Genomic DNA, 24,556 nt, shown 5'->3' on the forward strand with positions numbered 1-24,556 from the left:
TGGCTAGATTGGGGCCTGACTTCCTCTGAAGCAGATGCTGACCAGAGGAGTGTGGACACACAGGGGGTTCAAGGCAGAAGTGGGGGTGCTGTTGGCTCCTGGACAGAAGGCGCTGCATGGCCACATCCACCAGTCCAGCCAGAGGTCTGAATGCACCTGCTTGTAGGGGTTCTTGTCCCAGGGGCAGCTCCCAGTGTGAACTCTGAGGACATGTGCCAGCTCGGTGTCCTTGTGGCTTAGATAAGAAGGGGTGAGGCACCAGCTCATACCAAAATGAGAACCTGCCGGCCTTCTTGTGAGCTTATCTAGAGGACACACACAACCGACTTCATTAGAAAAATTAGGGGGAAAAAAATCTTATTAAAGATTTGTTCTATCACATACCAGGGAAGCAAAGCCTTTCATGAAACCTAATGGGCAATGCGGGTGATTTGAACAGCTACATGGTGCTGAGGTCTTTAATTTCCTGTCGGAAACCTGATGATTATCTGTCTGGAAATGCTTCAGCTCAAGTAGGGATATGTGCAAGCCAGAATAAAAGAGCCCTTTATATTTTCACACTTTAAATCCAGCCCCTGTGAAAAGAGATCCTTGTCAGGGGAGGCCAATCAAGTTCAGAGAGTCCAACCGACTTTGCCCTCCACAAATGTCATCAAAGGTAAGTTGGAGCTCCGTTCAATGGAGAAAACCAAGGGGATGACCCCAAGGTCAGCAAGAGATACAAGAAAGACAAAGAGAAAGGTGGGCAAAGCAAGAGAGACAGAGAAATGCTCCAAGAGACGGAAAGAGACAAAGAGTGAGACCAAGAGACTAGAGAAAAGAAAAACGGACGAGAAGGAAAGAGGCAGACAGATGTGGCACGGAGGAGAAAGACAGGGGAGACAGAAAAACTGAGAAAAGGAGAGAAGAAAGAAAAGCAACAGACTTTGACATAGAAGAGATGGCTAATAATCACCTTTGAAAGATTTCTTAACAACACTGATATTTACCAGTTGGAATTTCCAGTCTGGAGTCCCCTTCTGAAAGCTGTCCTTGCTTTCTGTGTGATAGAGATCCAGGGGTCACACATGTTTTCTAGCCCAGCAGGATCCAGATGTTTCCAGTTCCTGAACTTGGGTCGAGATCCAGGGTTGAGGGGACCGTTATTCAAAGAGGCCTTGAACACACGTGATGTTTAATTAAACACGGGGTAAGAAAACAGCCAGGACACAAATGAGTTATTCTCATTTTGTGAGTTCAGACCTTTGAACTGAACACCTCATTCTGGTCTCCTGGCTAGAATGAGGACAAGTCTGTAAAGAAGCCACATAGCCGGGCGCGGTGGCTCATGCCTGTAATCCCAGCACTTTGGGAGGCCGAGGCGGGTGGATCATGAGGTCAAGAGATCGAGACCATCCTGGTCAACATGGTGAAACCCCGTCTCTACTAAAAATACAAAAAATTAGCTGGGCATGGTGGCGCATGCCTGTAGTCCCAGCTACTCAGGAGGCTGAGGCAGGAGAATCGCCTGAACCCAGGAGGCGGAGGTTGCGGTGAGCCGAGATCGCGCCATTGCACTCCAGCCTGGGTAACAAGAGCGAAACTCCATCTCAAAAAAAAAAAAAAAAGCCACATATTCTGTCTTCCCTCATGGCACATGTAGGCATCTCTAAAAACAAAACCCGAAGTAGCTTAGGCTCTGTTTCCCTCTATTTGTTGCCTGGAGAACTCATTCACCCCTCAAGGCCTTGTTCAAACGCTCCTCCTTTAGGAGGCCTTCGCTGATTCCCAACATCCTCCAACAGGGTTAGCTGTGCTGTGTCCCCTAACATTCTGTCGGGACATCTGCTGAGGCTCTTCTCACATCACACAGTGATTCCGTGTTTATGTTCTCCAGCATCTGGGACAACGCCAGGAACAAAGGAGGAACTCCACAAACACTTGCTAAATGAATGACTGAGTGAATAAGTAAGTCTGCCTCCCTGACAGGATTGTGAGCTGCTCAACTTGTATGGAATTAAGTTGAATCCCAGCACTTCAGAGCAAACGCACACTTAGTGTCTACCTAGTTCAGCTGTCAGTGATCAGTGTATGGTTCATTACAAATTCATTACAAATACGAACAACTGAATCCAGTGCTCACCAAGCTCTTCTTACATCCCGAGAGATGCTTTTTTTTTCTTTTTTTTCTTTTTTTTTTGAGACGGAGTCTTGTTCTGTCGCTCAGGCTGGAGTGCAGTGGCGATATCTCGGCTCACTGCAACCTCCGCCTCCCAGGTTCAAGCGATTCTCCCACCTCAGCCTCCCAAGTAGCTAGGATTACAGGTGCATGCCACCACACCCGGCTAACATCCTGGAAATACTTTTCTGACCTATGCTAATGTGTAAACAAAGGAGGGTTTTAATGTATTTACTTTTCTGAATTTTCACAGTAAATACCTGCTGATTATTAAAAGTTTGGGAAAAAAATAGAAAAGAATAAAGAAGCAGAAAGGTCACATGTAATTCCTCTACCAAAGTAGGCATTATTAAGATTGGGCCATTTCAGTCTTTTGCTATGCATTGTCTTCCTGATACAATTGAGATTACAATGTGTGTATGTAGGTTTTAGAGCAGTTGTGCTGTAATTAGTGTGTACCTGATATTTTATGTTCTTGTTTCATTGAAGACAATCTCACAGAGACAGTAAATCCCATCTCATTAACACATCAACATAACCCCCGATTTTTATTAGATAATGTCACGCTCCCCCAACACGTCTAGAGTTTGCTTAGCCATTCACTCTCCTTAGACAGTTGGGTGGTTTTCAGCTTGTTGCTGGCCAGTTTAAGCATGAGTGCTCTGAACCTCCAGGAAGCAGGTACATGTGGTTAGAGAGAAAACTCCCAATAACATCATCATCCACAGATGCTGGAAGTGCTGCAGCTCAGCCGGCTTAGACGAAGTAAGGATAATGTGCTCCTGATCTTGCTAGCTGACTCCAGAGGTGGCTCTAGTGACAGTGGCACCCCTGTATCTGGATGTGCATAAAGCACGTGAGCTCAAGGAGGCTGGGACAGGCCTGTCTTGCCCTTGGATTCCCCGAGCCCAGCACGGGGCCTGGCACGTGACAAGTGAAGGAACAAACGGTGCATGCTTGGAGGGACAGATGCACTGTTTTGCTCAGACACCTCAGCAGTGTGATTAGGGCCTCGGCCTTCTGTACGTTGCACTCTGGCTGCAAAATGGAACCCCGGGCCTCTGGGGAAATCTGGGAATGTTCTGTGTTAGTGATGGGAAAGTGTTCCGAGTCTTTGGGCTAAAATCACTGCCCTGCAGCCAGAGCGTGCTCCCAGCTGAGCAGTAAATGTTAGCGAATGGCGATGAGATGCTGAGGACAGTGCTCCCGCAACTCCCAGCGGTCCTCTCTCCCGCATTCCCACATACCCACTCGCTGCCCACGTGTGCCTCTCTCTGCTGTCATCTGGGGTCACCTTCAGAGCAGTCTATTTGGGCAGATAACCCACCAAGTTAGACACAACGTAACAGGCACTTCCCTTTGTCATCTGAGGAGCAGCACTACAGGCTGGCCAACAAGACAGACCAGCAAGCCCCAGAGTGCCTTTCCGATCATTTATTCCACAAACACTGCTTGGGCCCCTGCTGTGCCCAGCTGGTGAACTAGAGATGAGTAATATGACTGTCCATCTTTGAGGAGTTCACCGTTATGTGCCAAACAGATTCGGCTGTGCCTCCAAAATCATCTCCTGGTCCAGTGTCTCCCCACCGCAGGCAGACCCCCAGCATCCCCCAGAAGATGAGAGCCATCCGTGGCACCAGCCTCTCCCCATTCCTGTGGACTCAGCTTCCTAAGCAGCTCTCAGCATCCCCTTCCTTCTCTCTCCACCTCCCTGGTCAGACTTAGTACCCAACACCTTTCTAACTGGTGCCACTCCCACCCCTCAGCCCTCAAATCCATCCTCCACCTGGCAGCAGAAGAGTTTTTTGAAAATGCAAATCTGGCTCTTCTTACATCTGGCTCTTAGGTTCGGTGGCTTACGCCTCCAATCCCAGCACTTTGGGAGGCCAAGGCGGATGGGTCATTTGAGGTCAGGAGGTCAAGACCAGCCTGGTCAACATGGTGAAACCTCGCCTCTTCTGAATATACAAAAAATAAGCCGGACGTGGTGGCAGGAACCTGTAATTCCAGCTACTCTGGAGGCTGAGGCAGGAGAATCGCTTGAACCCAGGAGGCGGAGGTTGCAGTGAGCCAAGATAGTGCCATTGCACTCCAGCCTGGGCAACAAGAGTGAAACTATGTCTCAAAAAAAAATAATAAATAAATAAAAATAATGGCTTCCCAGAGTTCTCAGGATAAAATCCGAAGTCCTCCTTATGTCGCTCCTTTATGTGGCTCCATGGCCCCACAGAGGCTGCACGCCCCCACGTCATCCTTCCCTCCTCCCAGCAGCTTCTGCACGCCAGCGACACCAGTTCCCTCCACTTTCTCAAAGAGCCACGTCTGCCACCGCTCAGGGCCTCCCATGTGATGTTCCTCCCAGAGACTGTTCCTCTGCCTGGAAAACCACCAACCTCCACTCTGTCTTCTTCAACTGTCCACCAACCCCTCATCCCTAGAGTCCCCACGTAAGCATCACATCCTCGGGAAAGCCGCCCTGACTCCTCCACTAGAGCAGGCCCCCGTTACTAATCCAAGAGAGTGGGTTTAGTGTCAGAGCCTCCACCCTGACTCCTACTAAAACCTGGCTCCAGAACTAGGAGCCGTGACAGTGGCGGCCACATGGGATCGACTCGGGAAAGCAGCTGGGGACGGGGGAGCTTCCCAGGGGCAGTAACGCTACCGCTGAGTCCTGAAGGACGAGGACTCACGAGTCAATGATGGGGAGAAGTGAGGAGATTCACACTCAAGCAGAGAAAAGAACTGCAGGGAATGACTTTGGAGAAATTGGAAATAATCCCTTATGGCTTGAGTTCACCTGAGTGTGAGAGAATGATAAGAGATACTGCTAAAGAATTAAACAGGAGCCAGACCAGACGGGTCTCACAACCAAGAAAAGTAGTCTGATAAGGAAATAGAGAGCATCGAAGGATTTAAACACTAGAGTGACCTTCTTAAAAAGTACACTCCGGCCACAGAGTGGAGAAAGGACAGCATAGGATAGAGACAAGGACATCCATTTGGAGGCAGCTGCAGTGACCCAGGGAGATGACAGGGCTTGAATTAAGGCAATGAGAAGAGAAACGGAGGAAATTAGGGAGGTATTTGAAAACAAGAGGGAGGGGGCTTGTGACAAAATGGATATGGGGTTAAGAGAGGGAATGGGTAGTTCCCAAATTCCTGCCTTGACAGCTCGATGGAAGTACATTCTCCAAGAGAAGGAATGCAGGGGGAAGAAATGACCCGGCCAGATAAGGATATGACACTTATTAGGCAAGTTGGGATTCAGGTGACTGTAGGACAAACCAAGTACACGTGTCAAGTAGACCTGGAGCCTCAGGAGAGAGGTTGGCAGGGGTGCAATTCAGTTCAGAAAAGGTTTATGCAGGCCGGGAGTGGTGGCTCACACCTGTAATCCCAGCACTTAGGGAGGCCAAGGTGGATGGATCATGAGGTCAGGAGTTCGAGACCAGCCTGACCAACATGGTGAAACTCCATCTCTATTAAAAATACAAAATTAGCTGGGCATGATGCCACATGCCTATAATCCCAACTACTCAGGAGGCTGAGGCAGGAGAATCGCTTGAACCTGGGAGGCACAGGTTGCGGTGAGCCGAGATCATGCCATTGCACTCCAGCCTGGGCAATAAGAGCAAAACTCTGCCTCAAAAAAAAAAAAAAAAAATGGCCGCTGGCCACAAGGAGTTCACGAGTGACATTAGTGAAAGCTCAGTAAGTGGAGTTGATGGAAGAATGGCAGAAACTCAGTTGTCGTGGGATAGGGACAAATGGAAGTTAAGAAAGTAAAGCTATTGAATGTCATTATGATACTGTAAAAACAGGCTGGGCACAGTGGCTCACGACTGTAATCCCAGCACTTTGGGAGGCCAAGATGGGAGGATTGCCTGAGCCCAGGAGTTCAAGACCAGCCTGGACAACATGGCGAGACCCCATCTCTAAAAAAGAAAAAATATAAAAACAAAAAACCATGAAGTTTTGAAAGCCAGTAGAGTTAACAGTGTATTCATGATTCTCCTCTTATAACTCAGTTGCCAAAAAGGAAAGACTTACACGTAGAGACGTTAGAGGAAAATTCAGATTAGTTATCTACTCCACAATGAACTACACCAAAACTTTGTTGATTAAACCACAAACATACATCTATTTATTTATTTATTTAGACAGGTTCTTGCTCTGTCACCCAGACCAGAGTACAGTGGTGCAATCACGGCTCACTGCAGCCTTGACCTCCAGCGCTCAAGCAATCCTCCAATCTCAGCCACCCGCACCCCCCAGTAGCTGGGACTACAGGTGTGCATCACCATGCTCGGCTAATTTTTGTATTTTTTGTAGAGATGGGGTTTCACTATGTTGCCCAGGCTGGTCTCGAACTCCTAGGCTCAAGGGATCTGCCCACCTTGGCCTCCCAAAGTGCCGCGATTAACAAACATGTATTATTACCTCAAAGCTTTTTTGGGTCAGGAATTAGTGTGCAGCATAGTTGGGTAGTTCCGACTCACAGTCTCTCATGAAGTTGCAGTGAAAATGTCAGCTGGGTTCATTTTTTTAGTCTTTTTTCTCTCTGTTTCATGTTGGGTATTTCTATTTATATGTTTTCAAGTTTACCAGTATGTTCTTTCATAACGTCTATCTGCTGTTAAACACATCCAATGTACTTTTCTCAGAGTATCAGTGAGCTTCAGATAGCCTAACATATGTGTAATTGGAGCCCCAGGAAATAAAGGAGGCTGGGTGGGAGAGGGGAACAGAAAAAGCATTTGAAGAAATAATGATCAAAATTATTCAAAATTTTATGAAGCTATAAGCTCACAGAACCAACAATCTCAATCAACCCTAAGCACAAGAAACATAAAACTATACTAAGGCACAAAACGATCAGATGGCTCAAAGCCAGTGATAAAGAGAAAAAATTTAAAAGCGACCAGAGACATTACACACAGAGAAGTAAAGCTAAGCATGACAAAAACCTTCCTGTCATAAATAATGCAAACCAGAAAATAATGGAACAATATCTATAAATACTGAAAGAAAAAAATACTCCAACTTTGAACTATATCTTTTGACTATATCTTAGATATATATTATGTCTTTGAAAATATCTTTTGAGACTGAAGGTAAAATAAGGCTTTTTCAGCCATGCAAAAGCTAAAATAATTTATCACCAAAGGACCTGAAATACAACAAATGTTGAAAGAGATCCTTAAAGCAAAAGGAAAATGATAACAGATATATAAATCTACACAAAGGAATGACAGTCATCAACACTGGCAACTATGTAGATAAGAAAAGGATAAATTAAATGGAATTATTTAAAATAATCAACTAATTCAAAAAAGAGGAAAAAAGAATAGAGGGGATAAGCCAAAAGGTCAAGACCACAGAAGCTTTAAGCGACACAATCAGCCAAGTTGACCTAAGTGACGCTTATAAAACCCTCCACCTAACAACAGTAGAATACACATTATTTACAGGTGCACATGGAGCATGTTTACCAAAATTGGCCATATTCAGGGCCATAAAACAAGTCTCAAAAAATTTTAAAGGTTTCAGGTCATACAAAGTATGTTCTTTGAACACAATGGAATTAAATTAGAAACCAGTAACTGAAAGATCTTTACAAAATCCTCAAATATTTAGGAACAAAGTGACACACTTTCAAATAACCCATGGTTCAAAGAAGAAATCAAAGGGGAAAACAGGAAGCATGCTGAGTTGAATGAAAAACAAAACATAACAAATTTGAGAGAAGCCGCAAAAGCTGTACTTAGGAGAATGTATAGCACCAAATGCCCATGTTAGAAAAGAAGAAACATCTCAAGTAAATGACTTCAGCTTGTACCGTAAGAAATTAGGAGGAGAGCAAATTAAACCTTAAATAAACTAAAGAAAGCAAATAATAAAGATCATCACAGAAATCCATGCAATATACAACAGAAAAACAGAAAAGAAAATCTGTGAGCCAAAAGCTGCATCTTTGAAAAGATCAATAACATCAATAAATCTCTAACTGAGCTTAACAGAAAAAAAGAAAGAAGTCAAAAATTAATCAATATCAGGAATGAGAGAGGTAATATCTCTACTAATTCTTAGATATTAAAAGGATTATAAGAAAATACTGTAAACAACTCTATGCCAATAAATTTGACAATTTATATCAAATGAACAAATTCCTTGAAAGATACAAACTACTAAAGTTCACACAAGAAGAAATAAATAACATGAATAGTCTTATATATGTTTTTAAAAAATTAAATTTGTAGCTGAAAAGTTTCTCATAAAGAAAGCGCCAGCCTCAGGTGGTTTCACTGGTCGCTTCTACCAAGGATTTAATGAAGAAATAATAATAGCTTTATACAAACCATTCCAGAAAATTGAAGAGGAGGAAATGTTCCCAAATCATTCTGTGAGACCAGCATCACCCTCAACCTGATAAAAAAGTGTCTATTAAAAAAATCTACAATTAACAGCATACTTGATGGTGAACAGCATACTAAGTGATTTCCCCCAAAGACTGGGAACAAGGCATGTCCTCTCTCACCACCTATTCAACATTATACTGGAGGTTCTAGCTAGTGCAATAGGGTAAGAAAAAGAAATAAAAGGCATCCAAATTGAAAAAGAAGAAATAAAACCTCCTTATTCAGAGATGACATAATCATCTATGTAGAAAATTTGATAGACTCTCCAAAAAAGCTACTAGGACTAATATATGCGCACAGCATGATTACAGGATACAAGATTAATGTAAAAAAACCCCATTGTATTTCTATTAACAATAAATAATCCAGAACTGAAATAAACAATGCTATGTATTATACAATAGCATCAAATTTTTGAAAAAGGGGACAGGCACGGTGGCTCACACCCATAATCCCAGCACTTTGGGAGACCAAGGTGGGTGGCCAGGAGTTCAAGACCAGCCTAGACAACAGGATGTTGAGACCAGGAGGTTCAAGACCAGCCTAGCCAACAGGATGAAACCCCTTCTCTACTAAAAATACAAATATTAGCCAGGTGTGGTGCTGCATGCCTGTAATCCCAGCACTTTGGGAGGCTGAGGCAGTTGGATTGCCTGAGCTCAGGAGTTTGAGACCAGCCTGGGCAACATGGCAAAACCCTGTCTCTACTAAAAATACAAAACAAAAAAATTACCTTGGCATGGTGGCACATGCCTGTAGTCCCAGCTACTCAGGAGGCTGAGGCAGGAGAATCACTTGAACCAGGGAGGTGGAGGTTGCAGTGATCCAGGATCACACCACTGTGCTCCACCCTGGGCAACAGAGCATGATTCTGTTTCAAATTTAAAAAAAAAAAAAAGAAATAGGGATAAACCTAATAAAAGACCTAATGTTAGACCTGTACACTGAAAACTACAAAACACTGCTGAGATAAATTAAGGAAAATTTTAAAAAACAGAGAAGTATATACCATGTTAATGGGCTAGACACTCAATATTGTTAAGTTGCCAATTCTCCCCAAATTTATAGTTTCAGTGCAATCCCAATCAAAATCACACCAGGCTTTTTCTGTAGCATTAAAAGCTGATTCTAAAGTTTATGTAGGCAGGCCATGGTGGCTCATGCCTGTACTCCCAGCACTCTGGGAGTCCAAGGTAGGCAGATCACTTGAGGCCAGGAGTTCGAGATCAGCCTGGCCAACATGATAAACTCCATCTCTATTGAAAATACAAAAATTAGCTGGGTGTGGTGGTGTACCTGTAGCCTCAGCTACTAGGGAGGCTAAGGCAGGAGAATTGCTTGAACTCGGGAGGCAGAGGTTGCAGTGAGCCGAGATCATGCCACTGCACTCCAGCCTGGGCGACAGAGCAAGACTGTCTCAAAAAATGAATAAAGTTTAAGTGGAAATGCGAATGACCTAAATAAAAGTCAAAATAATTTTGAAAAAGAAAGAAGATTTACACTACCTGATTTCAAGACATGATCAAGCTACAATAATTAAGAGTGTGGGGCCGGGCGTGGTGGCTCACGCCTGTAATCCCAGCACTTTGGGAGGCCGAGGTGGGTGGATCATGAGGTCAAGAGATCGAGACCATCCTGGTCAACATGGTGAAACCCCATCTCTACTAAAAATACAAAAAATTAGCTGGGCACGGTGGCACGTGCCTGTAATCCCAGCTATTCAGGAGGCTGAGGCAGGAGAATTGCCTGAACCCAGGAGGCAGAGGTTGTGGTGAGCCGAGATCGCGCCATGGCACTCCAGCCTGGGTAACAAGAGTGAAACTCCGTCTCAAAAAAAAAAAAAAAAAAAAAACAAGAGTGTGGTAGTGGCATCAAAAAGAGAAAAATATTAGTGGAACAAAAAAGAGTCCAGAAATAGACCCACATGTGTTGGCAACTGATTTTCAACAAAGGTGCGAAGACAATTCAGTGGAGAAAGGACAGCCTCTTCAACAAACAATGCCAAAACAATTGAATATACATATGCAAAAATGTAACTTTGATCCATACCTCACACCACATACAGAAATTAACTCAAAATGGATCAATGACTTTAATGTAAAACTTAAATCTATGAAACTTCTAGAAAACAACATAAGAGAAAATCTTTGTGACTTTGTGTTAGGCAAAGATATCTTAGATATGATACTAAAATCACAGTCCATAAAAGAAAACATAATACATTGGTCCTCAACAAAATTAAGAACTGGAGTGCTAAACGTAAGTATCTATGAGCTTAGTATACCAAGAACTGAATATAGAGGGCAATTGCTGATTGCACAACCAGCAACAATTGCGCTTTTCTCCGTAAAATAGTTTCCTTTAGGAACCACCCACATGTACTTTATAGTAGCCACATGTTTGAATGAGGTCGATTCCATCCCAGATCCAAGATGTCCCCTACCTGGCATAATTTCATCTTTTCTACCACTCACTGATTAATTCAGGAAGAGGAGATAATGCTAACCTAACTCAGTTGGTATATGGATTCTCTTGGCCAGTTCAGGTCTAAACCCAGTAAGTCTTAGGGCTTTTGGTCTATGGCTGGGAAAGAAGGCATTGTTTCCTTCTGCCTATAAATAAGCAAACAAATTAGTCTCCATTGCTGGTGACAGTCATCGCACCTCCATAGGAGAGGCTAGCAGCGGACAAAGCCAACACATCAGAGGAGGGTGGCGTCTAGAGAACTAATAAGAAACAGAGCCAGCATCCTGATCAAACCATGCCTGAAGCTAACATTACCTCTGAAATGTAGTTATGTAAGATAATAAATTGTCTTTAATTGTTTAAAACCTTTTCAATTGATTTTTCTCTATCTTTGCAACCAAAAGCTTCCTTACTGATATAGAAGCACAAAAGAGGGCCAATTAATTTTGTCTGGTGATGTTGGAGAAGTCTTCCCAGAAGGGAAATCACTTGAGCTTTGACTTACAGGACAAGTAAGAGTTCCCAGTAAACAAGAGAAGTAAAAATGATTAGGCTGCATCTACCAGGCAACTGAGTGGCCCTCCATGACCCTCAGGTGACCTTGAGGGTAGCCTGGCTTCCCTCCAGCACTATTGCTGAGATGCCATCACTCTGGTCCTCCCTCCCCCGTGGATCTGCAGGTTCTCATCTCCATTCTCCAGGCAGCAGCTTATTGCTAGTGAGGAGAGATATTAAAGCTGACTCCATCTGCCCAAGAAATGGAAAGAACCCAGGAGAATTAGCTGGAGGAAACCTATTAAGCAGCAAAGAACATACCCAGCTCTCGAGTCATCTTTGGAATTTTAAATCATACAAGTTGCCTGCGGAGTGGCTTTCCCAGCCTAGTGCTCTCCTCTTCAACAGGGCCTTGGAGGCCAGCGCGGTTTGGAATTTTACCAGCCTGGGCAACACCGCATTCGTCTCCCTGTGTGCCTTCCTCTAACTTGGCCACGAGACTTTAACAACCAAATCCACCATCATGAAACTCCTAAATAAGCACAACGAGCCCTCTTTCCTTTTGTAAGGCAATCCTTTCCCTCTTGAGCTGGATCAAATCTGGCCTTTGCTGTAGACTATTAGCTTCACATTAATGGGAGTCCCTTCTCCCATGCAGCCTTTTCCTACGCATTATTTCATGGGAGCCCACAGCAGCCCCAAGAACCAGGCAGGGGAGACTAGTCCCAGGGAGCAGGAGGACCCGGAGCCTCCAAGAGATTAAATGGCTTGCTCAAGGTCACAAGGCTAACACCTAAGATTTGAACACACCTTTGGGGCCCATTTCTGGACCCCCACGCTGGCTCCGTTCTTATATAAAAATTCTAAGAAAAAAATCTTTGTTGTGTCCAGCCAGGCTGCCATGTGAACAGGAGCGAACCTCACCAGAAGCACAAAGTATTCGTCCTTCTGGAAACCTAAGAACCCCCCAGGGACCACGAGAGAACTCAGCTACCAAAGGGAGGCTTTGGGCAAGTCACTCAGCGAGTGAGTCTCCAATCCCCGCGTGTGAAATGGCAATTAGCAGCCTTGCTGGCAGCAGAAAGAATAAAACAAGTTCGCCGGGTTCCTCTGACAAGCTGGCATCCACCCTTTGTCCAGCCCGAGAGCTGGGTGGGAGAAAACAGCCCCCAGTACTGCTGGGGCAGTGCTGGAGCTGGCGTGGGAGCCGAGGGGTCCAGCCGACCCCACGCTCTGCTGGGACAATGGAAAAGCCACGCATAGAAAGGGTGAAGGGAAGGGCAACTTCCTACCTGCTTCATGGGAACCAGAGCAGAACCTCCCTGGGGCCGAAACCTGCACACCAAGCTCACAGTTTCCATCCTTCTCACACAGCGACAGCAGCCACGCTTCCTTTCCCACACTGCACCCCCGCCTGCAACCACCTCCCCTACCGCCCAGCCTCACCCAAAACAATAGAACCAGGAGGCCTCCTAAAATTAGTCTGCCTCCAACCCTGCCCGGGCAGGCGGGCTAGGTCTCCTGCCAGCGCCCAGGGTTAAGATGGGACCTCCTGAGCTGGGCTGCCCAGGGCTGAGATGGGACCTCCTGAGCCGGACTGCCCAGGGCTGAGATGGGACCTCCTGAGCCGGGCTGTCCGGGGTTGTGGGGACCTCCTGAGCCGGGCTGCCTGGGGTTGTGGGGACCTCCTGAGCTGGGCTGCCCGGGGTTGTGGGGACCTCCTGAGCCGGGCTGCCCGGGGTTATGGAGGGACCTCCCCTAGCTGCACTTGGGGAGCTCTGCATGCCCTCTTTCTTTGCCAGCCTCCTCCTTTCATTCCTCTGGCTCAGATTCCACCTAGAATTAACCCCAATGAAGAAATGAATGAGCACAGGTATGGGGGTGGGAAAGCTGGGCCAGGAAGCACGGACGGCTTCCCTCTGAGGAAGGAGCTGGGGATATTTATGTCAATCTAAAATGAGCACCCACACCTGGGCGCAGCAGCTCCTGCCTGTAATCCCAGTTCCTCAAGAGGTTGGAGCAGGAGGATCACTTGAGCTCAGGAGCTCGAGGCCAGCCTAGGCAACATAGCAAGACTGTCTCAAAGAATAAAATAAAATGAGTACCCAGTAGTCCTACCACACTTCCGTGGAATGAATGTCTCCCCAGTCTCCAACAGGGTGAGTCCATTCCTTCTCCTCAGTCCTCGGGGAGGCTACATCCTCCTCCCCACCACTCCCACGCCACCATGCCCACGACCTTGGGTTATAGGTCCTTGGGGAAAACCTGATGCTACCTGGCAGGAACCCCCTCACCTCTGCATACCACCAAACTTACAGCCCACCTGGATCAAGACCCCTCTCTCTTACATATATATTTAGAATAGTTAAGTTAAAAACAAAAGACCACTCTCTCTGCTTCTCTCCTGTGAGGAGAGACAGTGTCTGCAGCCCTGCATCCGTTCCTGTGATGGACCCCCTCTCTCTCCCCTCTCAAGGACACGCTTCAGCCCATTTTCTCTCTCCTGCACGTGAATTTCTCCTTTTCTACAAAATCTACCCAGCAGTGTACACAATACAGTGCCCTAGTATCTCTTATTTTAAAATCCTCTCTCTTGTGAACTTAACCTGGAATCTTTTTTTTTTTTTTTTTTGAAACGGAGTTTTGCTCTTGTTACCCAGGCTGGAGTGCAATGGCGCGATCTCGGCTCACCGCAACCTCCACCTCCTGGGTTTGGGCAATTCTCCTACCTCAGCCTCCTGAGTAGCTGGGATTACAGCCACACACCACCGTGCCCAGCTAATTTTTTGTATTTTTAGTAGAGACGGGGTTTCACCATGTTGACCAGGATGGTCTCGATCTCTTGACCTCGTGATCCACCCGCCTCGGCCTCCCAAAGTGCTGGGATTACAGGCATGAGCCACCACGCCTGGCTGGAATTTTTTTTTTAATCTTCCCTCAGTCTTATCTCCCCACCCTCTACTCCCCCATTGCTTTCCTCCTCATCCACAGCAAACTTCTTTTTTTTTTTTTTTTGAGATGGAGTCTCACTCTGTCACCGAGTCTGGAGTGCAATGGCATGATCTCTGCTCACTGCAACCTCCGCCTCCCATGTTCAAGTGATTCTTCTGCCTCAGCCTCCCAAGTAGCTGGGTTTACAGGTGCACGCCACCATATGTGGCTAATTTTTGCATTTTTGTAGAGACAGGGTTTCACCATGTTGGCCAGGCTGGTCTTGAACTCCCGACCTCAGGTGCTCCTCCTGCCTTGGCCTCTTTAAGTGCCAGGATTATGAGCATGAGCCACCACACCCGGCCCACAGCAAAACTTCTGTAGAAGGCTGGATGCGGTGGCTCACACCTGCAATCCCAGCACTTTGGGAGGCTGAGGCAGGAAAATCACTTGAGCCCAGGAGTTTGAGACCAGCCTGGCCAACATAATGAGACTCCATCTCTGCAAAATATTTATAAATTAGCCAGGTGTGGTGGCACACCCCTGTAATCCCAGCTACTGAGGAGGCTGAGGTGGGAGGATCAATTGAACTCCCTGCAGTCAAGGCTGCAGGGAGCCATGATTGCACCACTGCACTCCAGCCCAGGTGACAGAGCAAGACCTTGTATCAAAATAAAAAAGAATAGAATAAATATCCAACTGCCTACGTGACATCTCCATGGAAATGTTTAATAAGCATCTTGAATTTACTCTTAGAACAGGATTAGCCTTCCCTTAGTCTTCCCCTTCTCAGTAAATAACATCATCCACCTAGTTACTCCATCCAAATTCTGTTCACTCTCTCTGTACCGCCTTCCCCGCGCCCAGGCCACCACGGTCTCTTCTACGGGGTCTCCCTGCTGACTCTCTTGCCCAGTTACCACCTGTGTTCCACACCCAGTGAGAGTGAAAACGTAACTCAGATCAGGCCACATCCAAAATTCGAATTGTCGTGGCCAGGCGTGATGGCTCATGCCTGTAATCCCAGCACTTTTGGAGGCACAGGCAGGAGGATCGCTTGAGGCCAGGAGTTCAAGACCAGCCTGGGCAACATAGAGAGACCCCCCATTTCTACTAAAAATACAAAAGAAATTAGCGGGGCATGGTAGTCCATGCCTGTAATCCCAGCTACTCGGGAGGCTGAGGCAGGAGGATCACTTGAACAGGAAGGCGGAGGTTGCAGTGAGCTGAGATGGCACCACTGTACTCTCCAGCCTGGGCGACAGAGCAAAACTCTGTCTAAAAACAAAGAATAAAAAACAAAAACAAAAGGAGAGGACTAGGCATAGAGGAACCTTTTAGGAGGCTGGGATGACATGCCAAGGGAGGCAAGAAGACATGCTGCCAAGATTGGTCAAAATGACAAAAATCAGTAACATCCAGCGCTGGAAAGGGCAGGGAAATAGTTCATTCTCATGAACTGTTAATGATAATATAAACTGTACAATGTTTTCAGGGGAAAATTTAGTAGTATCTATTTAAAATTGTCAATGTTTATATTTTCTGACCCAACATTTCCATTTCTGGGAGTTTATCCTACAGAAAAACTCCCACAAATGCAGAAAGGATATGTATACAGAAACACGCGTTGCAGCATTGTTTATAATGGTGGAAACTTGGAAACAACCCAAATACCCACGCGGGGGGCTGGTTACATAAACCACCACACAGCTCGCTATAGACTACATAGCACTATTTGAAAGAATGACGCAGGCCTCTGTGTATTTTCATGGGAAGATGTCTGATATATTTTGATGGGGGGAACACAAGTTGCAGGATGAACAGTGTACACAGCTCTATTTTTGTTTTAAAACAGAGATAATATGTTAGAATATGTATAAAAATTTCAGAAGGGAATGCACTAAACTGTTGATGACAGCTATTTCTGGGGGAGTCAGCATGGGGAGGCCTCTGCTTCTACATTTTGTATTTCTGCATTGTTTTGGGTTTGTATATCTGTGCACTACTTCTGTGACCCGAAAACAAAGAGCAAACAAGAGGTAATGAACCACGTGAGGTCAAACTAGGATGGTGGAAAGAAGGGGCAGATTCGAGAGTTATTGATGACACAGACAAAATGTCTACCATGAAATTAACACACAAAATGTGTATCATGAAATTTAAGGCTGAGTGACTGGGAAAGTGATGGCCCTATAACCAGTATGTTAGCACAGAATAGTCACATTTCAATTAAGTCCCCAGATTATAATTGGGCATCTCTCACAGGTGACAGCCACCATTCTTGTTCTATCCTTTTCTGGCCACCCAGTCCAGTGTGACAAAAGCCCTTCCCTTCATTCCCCACAGAATGGGTTGCCAATACCACCCTTAAACTTAAGCAAAAGGACCCTTCCCTGAACCCACACACATGCGCACACACACACACACACACACATACACACAAACATTGTTAATGAACACCGGTGATTTGGCAATTCCACTCCTAGGTATATCCCCCAAAGAACTGAAAATATGGCCAGCAAGATGGCTCATGCCTGTAATCCAGCACTTTGGGAGGCAGAGGCAGGAAGATCATTTGAGGTCAGGAGTTCAAGACCAGCCTGGCCAACATGGTAAAACCCCATCTCTACTTAAAATACAAAAATTAAAAAAAAAAAAAAATCACCCAGGCTTGGTGGTGCATGCCTGTAATCCCAGCTACTCAGGAGGCTAAGAGAGAAGAATTGCTTGAACCCAGGCAGCAGAGGTTGCAGAAAGCCAAGATCATATCACTGCACCCCAGCCTAGGCAACACAGTGAGACTGTCTCAAAAACAAAAAAAGAACTGACATATATGCCCACACAAAAACCTGTACGTGAATATTCATGGCAGCATTATTCATAATAGCCAGAACCCTAATGGCCATCAACTGATGAATGGATGAACAAAATGTGGTATATCCACACAGTGGAATCTCCTTCAGCCATGAAGTACTGACATGCTACAACATGGAGGAGCCTTGAAAATATTGTGCTAAGTGAAAGACATAAGTCACTAAAGGACACATATTCTACCATTTCATTTCTTTTTCTTTTTTTTTTTTTGAGATGGACTCTCGCTTTGTCGACCAGGCTGGAGTGCTGTGGCGCAATCTCTGCTCACTGCAGCCTCTGCCTCCCAGGTTCAAGCGACTCTCCTGCCTCAGCCTCCTGAATACCTGGGACTATAGGCACGTGCCACCACACCCAGCTAATTTTTAAAGTAGAGACAGAGTTTCACCATATTGGCCAGGCTGGTCTTGAACTCCCAACCTCGTGATCCGCCGTCTCGGCCTCCCAAAGTGCTGGGATTACAGGCATGAGCCACCGCGCCCGGCCTCTACCATTTCATTTCTATTAAGCATCCATAATAGGCAAATCTATAGAGACAGAACGTAGATTAGTGGTTGCCAGTGGGAGGGGAGAATGGGAAGTGACTGCTAATGTGTATGGAGTTTCTCTTGTGATGATGAAAACGTTCTGGAATTGGTGGTGATGGGCGCACAACTCTGAATGTACTAGAAACCACTGAACTCTTCCCTTTAAATGGGTGAATTGTATGGTATGTGAAAATGTTATAATAATAATGTTATAATAAATCAAACACACCTGGCTGGGCGCAAACACACCTGTAACCCCAGCACTTTAGGAGGCCAAGGTGGGAGGATCGTTCGAGCTGGGGAGGTTGAGGCTGAAGAGAGCTGTGATCATGCCACTCCACTCCAGCCTGGGTGACAGAGTGAATGAGACCTTGTCTCACACACACACAGACACACACACACACACGTGCAGGTACCTGGTTCTCTCAGGAGCTGAACTCAGTGCTGGCACAGGGCACCACATAATCCTAACATCCTCTTCTGTGACTAACATTTCTCCACATCTCTTGCCTCACGTCTTCAAAACAAAGGCAACAAAATCCGAACGCTGTAAAGCACAACCAGCGTCGCTGATGAATCCTGCTTTAGAGTACAGGGAAGATTTCAGGGAGAATTGCTTCGGTAAAAGAAGAGACAAATTAATTAATCTGTCAAACCCTTTTATATAAGCACAACAACACATCCTCTACCAGAAGAGCTGAGTGTTCATTTTCCTCCTTCCTTTCCTGCTTCAATCGTGACTATGGAACTATTCATCGACTACCAGAGCATACTTAACTGCTGTGCATAGTAGTTGAGGAATACTTTCAATATCAAATACTTTGTATTGTGGAGCCAGGCATGCTGGCACTTGCCTGTAATCCTACCTACTTGGGAGGCCAAGGTGGGAGGATTATTTGAGGCCAGAAATTTGAGACCAGCCTGGGCAACATAGTGAGACCCTGTATGAAATTTTAAAATAATAATAAAGACTATGGTGCTTACCACAATATCTAAAAATAAATTCTTATTACTCTTAAATTCTAAAAATTCTTTTTTTTTTTTTTAATTTTTTTTTTAGAGGGAGTCTAGCTCTTATTGCCCAGGTTGGAGTGCAATGGCTCAATCTCAGCTCATCGAAACCTCCGCCTCTCGGGTTCAAGCAATTCTCCTGCCTCAGCCTCTGGAGTAGATGGGATTAAAGGTGCCCACCACCCCGTCCAGCTAATTTTCTATATTTTTAGTAGAGACGGGGTTTCACTATCTTGGTCAGGCTGGTCTCAAACTCCTGACCTCAGGTGATCCACCCACCTTGGCCTCCCAAAGTGCTGTGATTACAAATGTCAGCCACCACACCGGACCTAAAAATTTTTACTACTCTTAAATTAGTAAATAGGTTAGGCCTAGATGTAACTGCATAAACCCCAATTACTGATTCCCTACATTGGCTGTCGGGTAAATACTAGGTATCGAATACTAGAATTGGAAATAGTTTTATTTTTGTAAAAACATGTAATAAAATTTTAATTTTTGTAAAATAAAATTTAAAATGATCATTTTTATTCAAAAAATTTGCGTTCCATTTTTTATATTCCTTTATTTAAACCAATATTTTGCCTTTTATTTTAATAGATAAGTTGATGTCTTTGGCCATTCAGATTGTTATAATAAATTACCTTGGATTGGGTAATTTTTTTTTGTTTGGTGCCGTGACTTGGATAGACTGGGTAATTTATAAACAACAGAAATTTGTTGCTCGCAGCTCTATGGCTGGGAAGTCCAAGGCCGAGGCACCGGCAGATTCAGTGTCTGATGAGGGCCCGTTCCTCACAGCTGGTGCCTTCTTTGTGTCCTCACGTGGCGGAAGAGGGTACAAGCTCCCTTGGGCCTCTTTTTTCCTCTCTCTTTTTAATCTTTTTGTTAATTTTTAATTTTTCTGGGTACATAGTAGGTGTACATATTTGTGGGTTACATGAGATGTAACAGCTGAGTGATACAGGCATGCCATATACAATAGCCACATCAGGGTAAATGGGGTATCCATCACCTCAAGCACTTATCCTTTGCGTTACAAACAATCCAATTATGTTGTTTTAGGTTTTTTGTTGTTAAGGGGGTTTTTTTTTTTTTTTTTTTTTTTTTTTTTTTGAGACAGGGTCACCCAGGCTGGAGTGCAGTGGCACAATCTCAGCTCACTGCAACCTCTGCCTCCCAGGTTCAAGTGATTCTCCTGCCTCAGCCTCCTGAGTAGCTGGGATTATAGGCATGAGCCACCATGCCCAGCTAATTTTTGTATTTTTAGTAGAGACGAGGTTTCACCATATTGGTCAGGCTGGTCTCGAACTCCTGACTTCAGGTGATTCACCTGCCTCAGTCTCCGGAAGTGCTGGGATTGCAGGTGTGAGCCACCGTGCCTAGCCATATTTTATTTACTTAATAGTTCGTTAGTTTTATTTGTAACTTTTTTTTTTTGAAACAGGGTCTCACTATGTTGTTCAGGCTGGATACCTGGGTTCAAGCAATCCTCCTACCTCAGCCTCCCTAGAAGCTGGGCTTATTTATTTATGATTTTATTGTGTGAGCCTGGCTTATTTATACTTTTTGAATGTTTAGACATCTAGTATGTAGGCCTCCTGCTCCAGCCCCACAAATGTGAGGGGCAGATCTACCTGCCACACCTCAGACTTACGGGTCTGAGAAGGTCACGGAAGAAAAGCACAAGGCCGAGGGTAAACAGCCCCAGCTACACAGCGATGGGGCTACTCCCAGGGCCCCAGGCCCACCCACGATGAGCTCCCAGACAGCCCACAGAGAAAATAAAGAGGTTCCCCAGTAGCCAGGGAGAACCCGCCTTTCCCACTCAAGAGCATCCTTTTCCCGGGATTATGGATCCTTCCAGAGAAACCCCAGCCCTACCAAAAGAGGGTGCTCTTGCTCTATGGCCCCAAGTACAGCAGACTACAATATTCATTCATCTTTCATTCAACAGGCAGGCATTAGCCAGGCGCTGTGTGAGCTCAACACTGGAGAAGTGCGGGGCTTGCCCTCATGCCGCCTACATTCCAGTGGGAGACAGACCACATGAGCACAAACAGGCCACCTGTGGCCCATCCCATCCAGGCTCAATTGCCCTGGGTCCAGGCAGCTCTGGCTTCAGTCTGTCCTCCAGGACAAGGTATGAGCACACCCATGGGTCCTGCCAGCAGTTCTCGTCACCTCAGCTCTGGACACTCCACAAACCACTGGCCTACAAGAACACTCAATCCCACAAGACAAACAGCAGTCTGCAGCTCAGCGTCCTCTAAATTCCTACAGATTCAAGACATCGTTTCCTTCCCCCCAACTCCCCAAAAGTGAGGACAGACTGGGCACGGTGGCTCATGCCTGTACTCTCACCACTTTGGGAGGCCAAGGCAGACAGATCACTTGAGGACAGGAGTTCGAGACCAGCCTGGCCAACATGGGGAAACCCCATCTCTAAAAAATACAAAACAATTAGCCAGGCGTGGTGGCCCATGCCTGTAATCCCAACTACTCAGAAGGGTGAGACAGGAGAATCAACTGAACCCAGGAGGTGGAGGTTGCCATGTGCCAAGATGGCACCACTGCACTCCACCCTGGGCAAACTCAGTCTCAAAAAAAAAAAAAGTGAGAATGGCTCAGAGGCAGAGCTCTGGCTCAGTTATGTATAAGAGCTGATGTTGCCAAACAGAATGGCTGGGTCAAAGCTAGTACACTCAGGTATCCCGGGACTGCGTTCTGCCCAAGCCCTGGGGAAGTACTTACGTCATATGTGTGTAATGAAAGGCCTCCTTTGGGGAATTTTTCTGAAATGAAGAGACTCCCTGATCCTAAAGGGAATTGATCTCGCCACTCCTACATATAAAAAATTCCTTGCAACTTTTCAGTAGCAGTTTCTCCCTTTTCAGTTTACCAAGTTTTCAAAAATCTGAAGGTTGGGTCTCAGCCAGGCACCCTGTTCCAGTCTGTGTGATGGAAGGGAGCCCACTGGGGAAGAAGTATGCTTCAAAAGCCAACATGAAGCCCCTCGGAATACAGCTCACGGGACGCCCACGTAAAGACAGGATAACTCCAGAGTCATCCATATCAAGGTGATCTCACCAAAGGAGGAAGCAAAAGAGAGAACAGAAGGCAGGGCCTGACGAGCACCTGTATTTCTAGGACAAGAAGAGAGGAGGAGTCAGATAGAAAAGGGAGGAGAACCGAAAGAGTGAGTTCAAGAGAGAGGGAGTGGAGTGAGTGACTAGGTTGACTGATGCAGGCTGGTCATGAGGGAGAACTGGAGACAGCTGTTGGTGGTGGGTGACCTTCAAGAAGCAGTTTCAGGCCGAGCGCGGTGGCTCATGCCTGTAATCCCAACACTTTGGGAGGCCAAGGCGGGCAGATCACTAGGTCAAGAGATCGAGACCATCCTGGTCAACACGGTGAAACCCCGTCTCTACCAAAAAATTTTTAAAAATTAAAAATTAGCTGGACGTGGTGGTGCATGCCTGTAGTCCCATGTACTTGGGAGGCTGAGGCAGGAGAATCACTTGAACCCAGGAGGTGAAGGTTGCAGTGAGCCGAGATCTCGCCACTGCACTCCAGCCTGGTGACAGAGAGAGACTCCATCTCAAAAAAAAAAAGCAGTTTCAGTAGAGACAGGAGCAGAGGTCAAATTGCAAAGTGTTCAGGAGTAAAGAGGACAAAATAACAGATGGAAGGGTCAGCAGAAGGAAAGCTGCTTCAGGACGGGAGGATGGAGAAACTGGAAAACCCGAGAGACAGGGGCTAGTGAATGCAGCAGAGGCGTAGATGAGGTGGGCACTAGTGGGCAGCTAAGCATGGAAAGATCCAGGCAGACCATCACCACTGAGGCAGGAGGGAAGGGCGGGAGGAGAAGAATGGGGTTGAGGGCGTGAGGCAGGGACACGGGCTGGGGCTCAGCCACTCTGGCTTTCATCACCTGCTCAGCTTCCTGATGCCTGGAAAAGAGACATCAATGTGGCCACACTGCCACGGTGTGTCTGAGACCTGAGCTAAGGGACCCATGTGCCCCAGAGCCCAGGCTCTTCCACGGTCCTAACTATGGCCTCCTGACCAGTCGTGGATTCACTCTCTCATTCAGTCAATATTTACGCCCACCTGCCACATGAGAAGTGCTAGGAGTTGCCTCGGTAAGAGGGGCCGGAGAGCTCAGAGGGTTGCGGGGAGGAAAGTCACACAGACTTTCCCGGGGGTGCTGAAGCTAGACGGAGTGTGCTGTAGAATTCCAGAGCAAGGACACCTGACCTTGGGGAAGGAGTAGCAGAGCCAGAGAAGGAAGTGACACGGAACCAAAGCAAGCGGAAGAGTTGGCCAGGAGAGCAGAAGGGGCAAGAGCGTTCCAGGAGAGAGCACGGTACACACAAAGGCACAAGGCGAGCGAAGGTGAGTATGAGCCTGGCGAGCCTCAGGAACTGGAAGCGAAGTTCAGAATGAACTCGGAGGCTGAGGCAGGAGGACCCCTGAGCCTAGGAGTTTGAGACCAGCCTGGGCAACATAGCAAGACCCTGACCCACCCCCACAAAAAAAAAGTTCAGAATGGAGAACACAGCACCAAAATAGTCATCCAAGAGGTGAGGCCGAAGCCATAAGAAAAGGGCCTGCCCAGGCTATTCAGCAAAAAATACCAAACAACATGAAATAAGGACCTAATTATGGGCAGATGGCCATAGGTCACTACATCCTAAGACCAAAACAACTGTGTACATTGTGTACTGAATAAAATCCATAACCCTTGCCAGGAGTTGGGGCAGGGGGTGACTACAGTGGCTAAATCAGTGACCAGCAGAAACATGGACTCCTGGAAGCAAAAGTGGGTCCTAGGAAGTCACAGCATCAAGACATAGAGCTGACCAGCCAGCCAGCCAGCACTAGGTGAGGTCAAGCCCCTCCCTGAGATGTAAGCAGAGGCAACGCAGGCTCAGGTGAGTCACGTTACCCTGAGAAAGAGAGTGGGAGAATGAGGGCACACATGAGGTGGTGCTGCTGCGTGCCCCAAGCTCCCTTCATGTCCCATCACACCTGGGTGGGTCCCAGTGGCAGCAACTGTGAAGGGAAGGGTCACCATGCCCTGGTTGGCTTGCAGGAGTCAGCTCATCTAATTCCATAGACTCTGCAAGTCACTGTCACAGCACTTTGCCCTCCCTCCTCCTGGAGGTATTAACATCCATGTTATCACACCGTTGTATTTTCTTGTCTGTTTCCCTTATTGGTCTGTGAGCTCGCCAAAGGCAAGGACTGGGTTTTGTTCAACCTTATATGTCCTGATTCATGTATAATGAGCGATAGATACTCCTTGGTTGAATGAATGAACGAATGAATGGGCTCCAAGCTCCATACTAGGTTTGGCTTAATGAAAGGTGACTGTAATTGACAACACCAATTTTTGAGCTGGTCAAGTTCAATCCCACCAGTTATCATGAAAATGGAGCCCATGAAGAATGAGTGACAGAAGCAAACCGGGTATGACCAAGGCTTAAGTTGCACCTCCCTCGTGCTCACTTGGCCTACACATCCTGAGTGTGGACCTTCCAGATTCACCTCTGCTGTCAAAAAAAAAAAAAACTGCCTGCGGCCATGGTGGGAAGGGGTTCGAGTCCTGAGGTGTGCTGAGGATCCACTCACTCGGGGCCCCAGGGCCATCAAAAGGCGCACTGAGCACATGT

General features: G+C 46.3%; 1 protein-coding gene across 2 annotated transcripts in view; it reads right to left on the minus strand.

The window, feature by feature from the left end:
• The window catches only part of KCNN3 (potassium calcium-activated channel subfamily N member 3), a 210,735-nt gene extending 190,739 nt beyond the window's left edge, over positions 1-19,996 (minus strand). Inside the window, exon 1 of one of the 2 annotated variants that reach the window (XM_064370836.1) lies at positions 18,284-19,996. Coding sequence is in view for 1 of the 2 variants with exons in the window: in XM_064370833.1 (XP_064226903.1) it covers positions 12,831-12,899 (69 nt within the window). In the remaining variant the exon portion in view is untranslated. Of the gene's footprint in view, positions 1-12,830; positions 12,938-18,283 lie in introns of those variants that run through there. The other variant, XM_064370833.1, reaches the window with a different exon arrangement.
• Positions 19,997-24,556: the final 4,560 nt, after the last annotated feature.

This window comes from Aotus nancymaae, unplaced genomic scaffold (assembly GCF_030222135.1).
Source record: "Aotus nancymaae isolate 86718 unplaced genomic scaffold, 86718_ANA_hifiasm-v0.15.2.pri h1tg000108l, whole genome shotgun sequence".
Lineage (NCBI taxonomy): Eukaryota > Metazoa > Chordata > Mammalia > Primates > Aotidae > Aotus > Aotus nancymaae.